Genomic DNA, 13,996 nt, shown 5'->3' with positions numbered 1-13,996 from the left:
TTTAGTCAAATGCCTGCCACACATGCCTGAGTTTGGGTAGATCCCCAGCACTGGTATATAAGAGCCAGGTGTGGTGGTGAACCTGTAACTAGTGCTGGGTGTGAGGGGATGATGACAGGTGGATCCCCAGAGTGGCAAGCTCCAGGTTCAGTGAGAGACCCTGTCTCAAAACACAAGGTAAACAGCAGTAGAGGAAGAGACTGGTACCAATCTCTGACCTCCACATACACAAAATCACATACACATATACATATAACTTTTTGGGGGGTGGGTCTTTTTGAGTCAGGGTCTCCCTGTAGCCCCAGCTGTCCTGGAACTCACTATGTAGACCAGCTGGCCTTGAACTCACAGAGATCCACCTGCCTCCCAAGTGCTGGGACTAAAGTCATGTGCCACCACCCCTGGCACATATAACTTTTTTAATCCATGAGTTTATATACTGTCCATCTCAATTCTAATCTAGTACTACAGAAATCATTGTGTTATTCTCCCTTTCAGGTTAGTAACTTTCATCTCTCTGTGGGCAGAAACCAAACCACATTATTTATGGAACATTTACTTATTTACCTAATCCCAGAAATACCCAGAAAACAGGTTAAGAATCACTGCCAAAAATAAATGGTTTACTGCTGCAAGAAAACAAACTAAAGTTTAACACTCATTTATAATTCACTGTTTCTTCATTCTGAGTATATATAGTGAGAAAACACTGTATATAAAATTCCTTGGGCTGGGTCTGTTCCACCCCCCCCACACACAACTACTTTAGAGTTGTTGGATGGATTTATTTCTATTCCATTTTAGTATTTTTGGTAGCATATGATATTAACAGAGTTCTAAAATGCAGAAAGAAATAAAAAAGAAACTCAAAAAGAAATATTCATAAGCCATGAACAGCAGCACACGCCTGCAGTCCCAGCTACTGAGGAGGCTAAGACAGGAAGATCACTTTTGGCCCAGGAAAAGAGAGAGAGAGAGAGAGAGAGAGAGAGAGAGAGAGAGAGAGAGATTCCCCCATGCCTTCCATCCAGTCTCCAGCTCCTCACCCTTTTTCCTTCCTTCCCACTCGCCTCTTCCAGGTCACTAATCTTATTCATTTCTGGTTTGTCCTTTTTGTTATTCATTTTGGTCACAAAAGCAGACACATATATTTTCTCACTTTTTTTTCTTACCCCAAAGATTGCTTATTAGAAATACTCTTTCATCAGGGAGGCATGGTGGCTGGAGGTGGCTGGACCAGGAGCAGCAGAAGCTAAGCTCTCACATCATCATGCAGGCACAGGAAGCAAGAGACTGACTGGAGATCTGGCAAGGCTTAAGAACTCTCTAAGCCCACCTCCAGTGACATGCTTCCTCCAGGATAGCCACATCTTCTAAAACCTCCCAAAACAGCGCCATCATCTGGGGACAAAAATGTCCAAATACTTGGAGCCTATGGGGACATTTTCATTCAAACCATCACAGTGATTTTGGGCAACTTACTCTTTTTGTACCTCAGTTCTTCCATTTGCAAAATGGGGCTCAAGGTAGTACCTATTTCTTGGAAGACTTGGCATGTGAATAAACACAGTAAGAGTCAAAAAAATTACTCCTTCATACTTTAGTTTTTTTCACTAAATAATAGATCCTAGAAATCATTCCCTATTGACTTACAGACATCTTCCTGGTTCTTTTTTTTTTTTTTTATGTGTATTTCCTGCATGTGTGTAAGTGCACTCTGAAATACCCAGAGTCAGAAGAGTTGGATTCCCCTGGAACTGGAGTTATGGATGGTTGTTAGCCACCATGTGGGTGCTGGGAATCAAACCCAGGTCCTCTGCAAGAGCAACTAGTGCTCTGAACTGCTGAGCCATCTCTCCAGGCCCCATCCTGGTTCTTTTTAACAAATGTATAGTACTGTCATGTGTTTGTATTATCATTTATTTAACCATTCTCACCACCCCGTAGGCCATTTAGGTTGTCTGTATTATTTTACAAATATTGCAATAAATAACCTTGTGCATATGGATTTTTATGTTGCTGGAGGTGGATATTTGGGGTGATTTTTTAGAATCTGGCCTGCAAGACAACACAATTCATGTGTTTTTAGATACCCAATGAGGTTTAAATGAAGTTAAAGTAGTTTTGTGATCATATTCATTGCATATTTATCCAGACAGGAGCTTTTGTTTTAGATTTTGAGTCACCAGACTTTATATGTCATGTTTTGCTTTGTTTTGTTTTTTGAGGCCTTACTATATCACCAAGGTCAGTCTGGAACTCATTATGTAGCCCAGGTTGACCTTGAACTTGTGGTGCTCCTGCCTCGACCTGAGTGCTGAGATCAGAAGTTGCACTATCAGATACACCTACTTTATGTCTTTTACACAGCACAAATATCCTTTAGAAAATGTGCTCTGGTGATAAGCAATTGAATAAGAAACTCTTCCTAAGTAGATTCAGATTTTATATGTATTTATTTAGATTTTTATCTCCAAAAATAATGCTGTCACAAAATACTGGAAGTGGAGCTGGAGAGATGGCTCAGTGGTTAAGAGCAGTTGCTGCTTTTGCAGAGGACTCAGGTTCAGTGCTCAACCCACTTGAGGCTTCACAATAGGCTGTAAGGGAATCCAGGGGCTCTGGTGCCCTCTTTTGTCCCCTGTAGGCATTGCATGAACATGGTGCACATACATACAGGCAAAACACTCATACACATAAAATAAAAGTAAAACATACTTGGGCAGAGTGTGATGGCGCTCGCCTTTAATTCCAGCACTTGGGAGGCAGAGGCAGGTGGATCTATGTGAATTCAAGGCCAGCCTGGTCTACATAGCAAGTTCCAGGTCAGCTGCTGGGGCTACAGAAAGACCCTGTCACAAAAAGATTTTAAAAAACAAACAAACAAACAACAACAACAACAAAAAACTTGATATAGGGAACCCTTAGGTCTGAGAAACAGAGGTACATAGGAAAGGTGGCATTAGGCCTGTGGGAATAAGCAGTCTAATAATTTTCCATCTCTAAGGAGAATGTATTTCCTCCTAGCATTGCCAGGTCACATAATGAATTGTGAAGGGAGTTGGCCAATTATACTGCCAATCATGTGAACAACAACATGCTGAACATGAAGCTTCTTCACACATCTCCTTCTCACTCAAAGAGTAGTTCTTTGTTAAAAAATATATAGACAGGGGGCTGGAGAGATGGCTCAGCAGTTAAGAATACTGGTTGCTCTTCCAGAGGATGTTGGTTCAGTTCTCAATACCTGTATGGCTGCTAACAACCATCTGGAAATCCAGTGGATCGGACACCCTCTTCTGGTCTCTATCAACATTTTACAACACAGGTACACTTATATACATCTCGGCAAAACATTCAGATACATAAAAAATAAATAATTTTTTTAATTTAAAAAAATAGGAGCTGGAGAGATGGCTCAGTGGTTAAGAACACTGGCTGTTCTTGCAGAAGACCCAAGTTCAAATTCCAGCACCCACATGGCAGCTAACAACTGTTCTTAATTCCAGTTCCAGGGGATCCAACAGCCTATTCTATCCTCCAAGGGCACTGCACGACATGGGTGCACTTACCTACATGCAGGCAACACACACATACACATAAAATTAATTTTTTTAAAAAAAGAAAAAAATTTAAAAATATAGAAAAACAGATTGGTAATTACCTTGGACTGAGGATATACAAAATGCTGACATTAATCCTAGAGATACAGAGAAACTTAGCAGCTTTAAAGTTGGTAAGGCATTTAAAATGGCTTGACAATATGACTTGACATTCTTGGTTGGGCATTCTAGGAGCAAGGATAACTAATTCCCATCCAGTCTACACAGTACAATGACATTATTCTGGTTTTATTATATGTTCTTTCTTTGGATGGCTGCCCTTACACAGCATGGAGGATGCACAATGATTATCTTGAAGAAGATGATCCATTCCATCAGGAAATCTCTGGAATTCTCTGGAATTTGGAGCTTTCTCAGCTGGAGATCAATGATAGGAATCAGTCCTCTCTTCTATAGCTAACCAACAATGGCAAAAAAAAAAAAAAAAAAAAAACCTCCTCTCTTGTCCCTTTGTCTTTTCCAGTGTGAAAGCAAAACACCCTCCCTATGGCACAAATACTACTATCCAACCACACGTGCTTTGTGCCTTTACACTGTTACTTTTCTTCACATTGTCTGCCAGATTTCCTCACTGTAAATTCCTTATTTTTCTCTCTGTAATTAACATAAGCCCTGAGAGACTTTCTTTGTGAGTATGTAAATATCCCTTCTCATTTGTAACAAAGTTTCATGAAGAGACCTCAGATTCACAAGAGACCCCCCCCTTAAATACAATACTGTTTAAACTAACTCATGCCAAGAGCTTACACCCAAAGGAGGCTGTCTTGTTAATTACTGCTCTAACTGTAGCACTAGTAACATGAGGCAACCCAGTTGTGTTCCAGGAACTCAAGCACTGAAATCACACAAATGGGATTCACTATCCAACACAGCTACTTACCACCTATAAGGAATGGGAATTACTTCATAGCTCTGAGCCTTGGTTTCTTCCACAGAAAAAAAATAAGCTGTTTATGACAATTAGTGAGCTCAAATAATCTAAAAAGTACCCAAGACTCTGTGCAGTACATCAATAAGTTGTATATGTTAATCAATGATAATGAAGAGATTAGTTTCAGTTAGATTTGAACACTGGTGAAATTTCTCTTTGGGGTGAACGTCCATATTCTACCTATGTTGCTGGTCCAGCCCAAAGTCAAAGCTGATTTGAAAACAGATAGCCTCCCATGTAACTTCTCTCTAAGAAATTAGGCTGTGGGATCTACGGGCCCAGAGTTCGTGTTCACTCTTCTCTGTGAACTGGTCCCTTGAAGTAAAAGGATTCTAGCGCCTGTATTCCGACAAGACTGGAGCTCCACCATGAGGTGGCTTTGGTGCAGTTGTTATTTTCTTTGATTTTGTCCTGATTACAGAATACCAGAGCAGTCAACTTTCCATTGTTGTTTACTCACAGTAAAGCCTGTAAAGTGCATTTTGTTAATTCTTGATGGCAAAGAGAAGAAAAAAAAAAAAAAAAACAAGAAAAGTAAATATTTCACCTGGATTCCAAAATACTACAGCCATGGTGTGTCTTGAGAATTAGAAATGAAAAGCTTAGCTTCAAGGAAAGTGAGGCTTTGTCTCACTGTGTGAATGCTGCTGGGTTTGTTATCTACAGCTCACCATCCTTTACATAACCTAGAGTTTTACTAATCCCTGCAGCTATGGTTCAAGAGACTCTAGCTCCCTTTAGAGATGCATAACAATTACTTTCTCCAAATGGCCATTAGAAACTCCACTCAGGGCTGGGGAGAAGGCCGAGTTGGTAAAGAGCTTGCCATGCAAGTTCAAATCCCCAGAACCCATATAAAGCCAGATGTGGAAGTGTGTATCTGTAATCCTAGTGCAGGGGTCCTAAGGTGAGATGGAAGGTGATGACAGACAACTCTCTGGAAGCTCACAGGCAACTAGTCTGGTGTACACAGTGGTGAACAACAAAGTGAGCTTGGTCTCAAATAAGGTGGACGGTGAGGAGACACCAAGGTTGTCCTCTGACCTCTACATGTGGGCTGTGGCACGCCTACACTAACATACATGAATGTGTGCATACACACACACACACACACACACACACCACATACAAAGAAAAAAGGATTTAAAAAAGAAACTCCACTCAAGTGTCCTACAGAAATCTCAAACTCAGCCTGTTCAGAATTAAACCTATGACTTCCTCACACAATATTAACTAACTTATATTGTCCCCAAATATTTCCTGTCTCCATGAACAGGGAGTAATTTTAGTGCTTCCCACCCCTCCACTGTCTTCTCACATCCAATCACAGGATCTCCTTAATGTGCTTCCTCTCTCCTCCCTTCCCTTATTTCTTTGGTGTTTTTATTTGGTTTGTTTTTCTAAGACAGGGTTTCACTCTATAGCCTAAGCTGGCCTGGAACTCACAGCAATCCCACTACTTTGGTGTCCCAAGTGCTGGCCTAAAGGCATGAGCCAATGTGCTCTAGATTTTCCCACTGCTCCTGCTTTCTTTCCTTGCTTGAGGACAACTATAATGTTCCTTTGGTTTCCTTGACTCTGTACTTGCCTCCCTTCCACATTTCTGTCATCTTTAAAAATTATAAAGTGGAGCCAGGCATGGTGGCCTATGGCTTTAATCTCAGCACTCAGGAGGCAGATCGCTATGAGATTGGGGCCAGCCTGGGATAAGCCTAGCAAGCTCCAGGTCAGCTAGGGCTACAAAGTGAGAGCTTGTCATAAATAAATAAATAAATAAATAAATAGATATTTTAAAAATATATATGCATATATATATATGGTGTTTCTATCACTGTCTTAACACCCTTGAATGGCCCTTAAGCCTCCTTGTGTAAACAGAAGGCCCTTTACAAAAAGATGGCTACCTACATGTCCAGTTCCATGCCTCATTGCATCCTTGCTTCCAGTTTTTTTGAACCACTAGAAGATCCTCAAACACAACAGGCTGTTTTCATGCCTCCTTACCTTTACTGCAAACTTTTCTTACATTGTGTGTGTGTGTGTGTGTGTGTGTGTGTGTGTGTGTGTGTACGCGCGCACATATGTGTGGAGATCAGAACATAATTTACGGGAGTGAGTTCTCTCCTTCCACCATGTTGATTCTGGGGATTGAACTCAGGTCATCCATCTGGCTTGGCAGCAAAGCACTTTTACCTCTTAAACCATCTCAGCAGTCCCATGACCTTGAACTTCTAATCCTTCATTTCCCCAGTGCTGGGATTATACGTATGTACCACCATGACTTCTTTAGGCATTGCTTAGGGTCCTAACCCAGGACTTTGTAAATTCTAGATAAGCACTCTACCAACTGAGCTATGTCCCCAGACCCAGCATCTTATTTTTAGAGCTATGCCAACTTCATCTTCTCTACAAAACCTTTCCTAACTTTCCACAAAGCCCATGCCATCCTGTCACCCCCATGACAACTCCTTCATTCCCTATGACTTATACTGTTGGCCCCAGAGAATTTTTTTATTATTTGAAAAGAGCTCTATATCCCTAGCAGATTCTACTACTTGAGAACAAGGTTGATTTAATTCATCTCTGAGTCCCCAGGCCCTGGTCTAGGGTGGATACATTGTGAAAACAACACTCTCACCAAAGCTTATTGAATGATAAGCAGGGAGTAGAGGAGAAAAAAATTCCAAAACACACCTTTAGGACACAGGGTGGTTACTCTGTTCATAACAACAAGCTATCCCAAGCAGTTGCCACCACAGTGTTGCACAGACTTTGTGTTCTCACTCGCTACAGTTGAGAAACCATGTGTGTCCACCAATCACACCATACTAGTTTTTGGAGAAATTCCAGTTATACAGAACGATGATTCAATTTCCTCACCACTTTTATTGACGATGCTTTCAAATAGTTTTGTTTTGTTTTTTTTCCCCAAGAGGAAATGTTCTCTTAATGAGTCAGCCGGACATTGTTGAGGCAGGCGATGGTATAAGTCTGCTTCCATTTGATTTCATTCAGTTCTCCAAAATCTAATGTAAAGCACCAAGCCAAAGACATAGGTCCGTTACTAAATTCATAAAGTTGTCGGTTTCAGAGAACTTTGTGTTTTATCTTATTTCATTAACTCAGATTTATTGGGCTGGGGAGATAGCTCCATTGGTGAGGCCATACAAGCATGCGGACCTGAGTTCAGATCCAAAGACCCACAGAAAAGTGAGACACAGTGATGCATATTTGTAACCCTAACATGAGGAGAGTGCAGACAGATGGATCCCTGAAGTTCACTGAGCAGTAAGTCTAGCCAAGTGAATGAGCTTCAGGTTCAGTAAGAGGCCCTGCCTAAAATATAAAGGTAGAGAGCTGGCAAGATGGCTCAGGTAAGGTAAAGGTACCTGATGCCAAGTGTAAAGACCTGAGTTCCAGCTCTAGTAGCCTCAGATGTTGGCAAGAGATTCCTGAAAGTTGTCCTCTGACTTCCACATGGGCACAATGCATGCACACATTTGTATATATGTATACACATACAATAAATAGAATTTTTAAATTTTAAATAAATAAAAGTGGAGAGCAATTGAGGAGATACCTGATATTTACTTCTGGTCTCCACACACATGCATGTGCAACCCCATACACACATGAATACACCTACATGAACACATACATCCACCAGACACACCACACGCACACACACACACACACACACACACACACACAAAATAAATAAGATTCATTGACTACTTAGCATGAAATAAACTTCATGCTTAGCAAATGTATTAAGAAGAGAAATGATGGGGCTGGAGAGATCACTCAGCAGTTAACAGCACTGGTTGCTCTTTCACAGAACCTGGGTTCGATCCCCAGCACCCACATGGCAGCTAACAACTATCTGTAACTCCAGTTCCAGGGGGATCCAATGCCCTCTTCTGACATCCTTGGGCACTGCACAACACAGGTGCACTTACATGCATGCAGGCAATACACTCATACTCATACACACACACACACACACACACACACACAATAATATTTTTTAAAAAAAAGAAATTATGTGTCACCCCAACTCTCAAAAACTGTGTTTAAAGTCTATGGATCAATGTGGAAATGTACCTTGCAATGCAATAGAAAAAGAGCTAAAATAGAGGGACTTACAAAGTGGTATAAGGCATAAAGAAGGTGTATTGTGTCACTTCACAAAGAGAGACTATGTGAATTGATTTTCCAAGAATAAGGAGCTACCCAGGGAGAAAGCGGGGAGAGGACCTTCTGAGATGAAAGAAGAGTGTTTGTAAAGGTTCAGGTTTAGAAGCATAACTGAAATGACATGAAAAAATGGAAGCTTGGCCAAGATAAGCACCTTGCCCAAGTTCAGCTGAGAGCTGGCCCCAAGCTGAAGCTGTTTATAGGAGTGCTGTGATCTTGAGTGTTGAAGCAGGAAAAAAAAGGTTGAGAACCACTGCTATCAAGTAAGTTATAAGGACTCAGTTCTCATTCAGCAGACAGTAGGGGATCAGGAAATCAAAGAAGCAGAGAGGCAGCTTGGCCCCACTTGGACCTTAGAAATAGAACCCTAGCACTGACCCTTAACTGCAATCAGACTCTCTGGAGAAGCTTTCCAAAATACTTTGCCAAGAGGCTTTTCTAAAACAATTAAGCTAAAATTTCTGGGGATGGTACCCAGTCCTGTTTTGTTTTTGTTTTTTTTTTTGTTTGTTTTGTTTTGTTTTTTAATAAAAGGAAGAGTTTATTTGAGCTTACAGTTCCAGGGGAATTACAGTCCATCATGGCAGGGAGGCATGGTGGCTGGAGGTGGCTGGACCAGGAGCAGCAGAAGTTAAGCTCTCACATCTTCAAGCAGGTACAGAGCAACTGAAGATCTGGCAAGGCTTAAGAACTCTCTAAGCCCAACCCCAGTGGCATGCTTTCTCCAAGATAGCCACACCTTCTAAGACCTCCCCAAACAGTGCCATCATCTGGGGACAAAAATGTCCAACTACTTGGAGCCTATGGGGAACATTTTCATCCAAACCACCACATTCCACCTCCTGGCCTCCATAGGCTCATGACCATATAAAATGTAAAATGCATTTAGTCCAGCTTTAAAAGTCCCCATAGTCATAATCAGTCTCAATACTATTAAAAAAGTCCACAGTCCAAAGTCTCTTCTGAGACTCAGGTAAATATCTTAACTGTAAGCCTCTATAAAATCAAAAGACAAATTACATACTCCCAAGATACAGTGGAACTGAATACACATTACCATTCCAAAAGGGAGGAATGGAGGGATAGTAAGGAAATACCAGACCAAAAGAAGACCAAAAACCAGCAAGGCAAACATTAAATCCAGTAGCTCCATGTCTGACTTCTGGGACTTTACTTTCAAAGGGCTTAGATGGCTCAGCCTCTCTAGCTTTGCTGCATGTAACACATGTCTCTCTCTTGGGCTGGTACCACTCTCTGTATGCAGGTCTTCTTGGCAGATGCCTCACAGCTCTGGCATCATGAGCGTCTTCTTGGGGGTCTCCATTGCCAACCAGGCTTCACCTTCACAGCTTCACACAATGGTCTATCAGGACCTTCTCAATGCAAGGGAACCCCTGCAGCATGCTGAATGCCTCCAAGGCTCTCTGAAACCTCAGAGGAAGAACTGATGACCCCTTCGCTCTTGCATCTTTCATCCTTATAAAGCCAGCACTAGGTGAACTATACTGTAAAGTTTGACTGCAAGTTTTTGATGGACCTCAACCTGCTTTATCCATTGAAGCTTTTCTCTTCAGTGGCCCCTGCAGCATTTTCCTTTCATAAGCTGGAGGCTTAACTGGGTGTGATCTTGCCCTGGAGGTACTCTCTCCATTGTAGGCCCCTCCTTAATCACTTTAATCTCCTTATCAAAGGGATCCTTTCCAGCACATGCCAAGGCTCCCACATTAATCTTCCTAGTGCTCTTTTTCAATTCATCCTGTACAGTCTGTATTTCTTTCTGCTCCATTTGCTCTTTTTCACTGTAAATCTGTATCATATTCACCATTAATAGCCACGCCACTATTTCTATGTTATGCTGTCTTGAAATTTCTTCTGTCAGAGAAATTAGTCCATGGCTTTTCAACTTAGCCTCTGGCAAGCTTTTTGGCTGTGGGCAGACTTCAGCCATACTCTTTGCCAAAATATCCCAGTTGCTGCTTAAGTCCTTATTTCCCTCTGGACCTACACTGTTCTCAACAATACTTTCTTCCAGGCATTTACTAGACTGGCCTGTTAAGCTCTGCTTACAGCAAACAACTGCTTTTCTAGCCCAAACTTCCAAAGTTTTCCACATTCTTCCAAAACCCCATATGGTCATGTTCTTCACAGCCAACAGCCCACTCTCTGGTACCACTACTGTATTAGTCACTTTTCTGTTACTGTGACAGAAACACTGACCAAAGCAATTTATAAAAGGAAGAGTTTGAGTTTACCATTCCATGGGGAATTACAGTCCATCATGGCGGGGAGGCATGGTGGCTGGAGGTGGCAGGAGCAGGAGCAGCAGAAGTTAAGCTCTCACATCTTCAAGTGGGTACAGGAAGCAAGAGCCAGCCCTGTTTTTTTAACTTCCTAGGGAGACTCTATCATATGGTTAGGATAAAGAAGTACTTACTTCAAGAGGACGAACTGAAAAAAGGATCACATTTATTAAGCACCTATTTCATTTGAATTTTTTTCTAAATGCTTTATGACTTATATGTTATATATTAAAATGATATATGCATGTCCAAAATGAAAAAAGAATATGTATATATTATATACATGAAGCATTAGAATAACCCCTGGTGCATTCCAACCATTTTGAGCTCTATTTAGTGAATGACTGCAGTTCCCTAGCAATGAAATTACATATAATCCCATAATTCCTACTTCACCAACAAGAAAACTAAGGTGCAGAATGGTAGAACAATCCAGCCAAGATCATCAAATTACCAAATTACACAACTACAATCAATGTAAGTCTCTCTTACATGCAAAATCTATGCTTCTTCCACAATATACTGAAGCTTGCAACCATCACAATTCCAAAGTAAGTATCCTAATATTTACTTTGTAAATGAGGAAATTAGTTGCAAAAAGGTTGGATTTGATTAGGTCATAGCTAACAGATAGAGAGTCTGAGAGAGATGTAAATTCAGACCAAATTCCAAGGCCATGCATTTGAAAGTAAAGAATGTATCATAAATTCAATGTGCAATACCATCCTGAACTCTGAGAGAAGCAAGTTGGGTCATTAATACAATGTCAAATATTAGTCCTAAAAAGGAAAGCCATCCACAGGGGTTCCCTTTTCTCTTCTCTTAGGAAGCTAAATCTCTAGTGGACCATCAATACCAGGTGGCTATAACTGGAGAGGAAGAGGGAGGCCATAACCCTCCATTGTGTTTACCTGGCTAAACTTTGACCCTGGCTATACCAACACTACAAGCTTCTTCAGCCTTACCCAAGCAGCCGGATCATGCTGATTTGCCTCTCTTTTAATTATCCCAAATTTCAACTGGCAATAAATGCCAGCAAAGTCTGCCTTTATCCCGTAAGTTCATTCACTCAGATTATTTCATATCATTTCTTCTCTCATCAAGTCTCTAATCGACCCTATCAAAATTTCATCCCGTACTATCCCATAATTCTCCCTTCTCTGTTGCATCAATAACTGCTGCTTTTCCACTGTAGTATTCTATATAATTTACAAATATCCCCTAATATCTGCCTTTAAAAACAAAAAAAGCAAAACCCTTCTCTCAGTCATCTGCCTCTTATTACCACCCACTCCCCTGCTTTCCTTCTCAGGGAATCTTTGGAAGGAGTTGGCTTCATCAGTCTCCACAGCCCTACCTTCCCTACACAATTATCTCTGTCCTGCATGCCACCAAAATTGACATTCTCAGGGGTGCAGGTGACCTCCATGTTGCCAAATACAGTGATCTCTTGTCATTCATCTTTGAAACAGATTATCACTACCTTCTTGAAACTTCTGGCTTTGGTGACACATTCACCAGCTTCTGACTTCACTGGTTGTCTCCTACCTCACTTGCTTCTTCTGAGACTCTTGCAAAGCAGTCATCTCTTGAATCTGGTCATTACATGTTAGAGTACCATAAGAGTTGGTCTTGGGCCTTCTTTTCCACACACAGAAAGTGGTCACCATCACGTTCATGGGTTTGGCTATGGGCTTAGCACCACTTCTATGGGGACCGGGTTCTAAAGGCAGTTCATACAGGTAAAAAGTCCCAAAGCTGGGTGGGGTGCCTGTAATCTCAGTATTTGGGAGGCCAAAGGGTTAGGAGCTTAAGGTCATCTTTGGAGACATAAGGAGTTTAAGGTCAGCTTGAGCTACATAAAACCATGTCTCAAAATACAAAATACTAGAGATTAACGCAGACCCTGGCTTCTGTTCTAGCAATGTTTCAAATCTTTTCCTTTCTTCAGAAGTGGTTCCTTTTATCTGGAATGTTGTTCCTAGGTCTTTGAAAACTTTCCCCTTCTCAGTTCAAATATTTCTGGAGTGGATTTGACTAATCTAGCTAAAAACAGCCGCTACCCAACGGATTCCTCTATCAATTATACCTTTTAATTTGCTTAACTGTACTTTATCCGCCAATCTGTTACCTTATTTAATACCGGAGTGTTGTTCACTGAACTAGCCCTAAAAGCCTAGAACACTTCCTGACACAAGAAGATAAGACATTTTGTCAACGAATTTACAATTCAACCAAATGTCCTGTACTCGGGTTACACCCAGGCACAGCTCCACGAACTACTTCCGCCCATAGCCTGGCCGGAAGCGGTAGCCAGAGGAAGTCGTGTACGAAGGCGCGGTGAGTCGCGGGGCATTCTGGGCAAAGATGGATGTTCATGATCTCTTTCGCCGGCTCGGAGCGGGCGCCAAGTTTGACGTGAAACGCTTCTCAGCAGATGCAGCTCGATTCCAGGTACCTACTGTTCACAGCTGGGCCAGGACGGGAAGGGGCGGGAGTTGGAGAGCGAGACAGCTTCCGGCCGCGGGATCCCCGAGGCCTGGCTCCCTCCACCCGGCGGGATACGGAGCCTGAGTCCTCCACCCCGGGAGATCTCCAAGGCCTGGCTCCCTCCACCCCACGGGATCCCCGAGGCCTGGCTCCCTCTGTCAGGCGCTGAGTCCTTGGGCCTGGCTCCTTCCACCCCGCGGGATCCCCATGCCTGACCCACTCCATCTGGCGCTGAGCCCCTGGGCCTGGCTCCCTCCATCCTGCTTGCCTTTCCCTCCTTTCCGGTTCACCTTGACTGCAAACCTACCCAAGACTTCGAATAACTCTTCTGAGGCCTGGTATATTCACGTGATCCTCGATGGATCGTGGTTTATTTGCAAATTTGGAGCCTTTTCAAAGGCACTTTCTCAGAAACTGGAGGAAAGAAATTTTGAAAACAAATGGGCAGGGGGTGG

The 13,996-nt window shown here is 42.1% G+C and overlaps 1 protein-coding gene across 1 annotated transcript in view; it reads left to right on the top strand.

The window, feature by feature from the left end:
- Window positions 1–13,332: 13,332 nt before the first annotated feature.
- The window catches only part of Ddx52 (DExD-box helicase 52), a 29,728-nt gene continuing 29,064 nt past the window's right edge, over window positions 13,333–13,996 (top strand). The window contains exon 1 of the mRNA XM_008848107.1: window positions 13,333–13,505. Within this exon, the coding sequence (XP_008846329.1) occupies window positions 13,419–13,505 (87 nt within the window). The 5' untranslated portion in view covers window positions 13,333–13,418. The remainder of the gene's footprint in view (window positions 13,506–13,996) is intronic.

This window comes from Nannospalax galili, unplaced genomic scaffold (assembly GCF_000622305.1).
Source record: "Nannospalax galili isolate Female #2095 unplaced genomic scaffold, S.galili_v1.0 scaffold363, whole genome shotgun sequence".
Taxonomy (NCBI): domain Eukaryota; kingdom Metazoa; phylum Chordata; class Mammalia; order Rodentia; family Spalacidae; genus Nannospalax; species Nannospalax galili.
The sequence above is the reverse complement of the archived record's forward strand: the minus strand, read 5'-3'. Positions and strand labels throughout refer to the sequence as shown.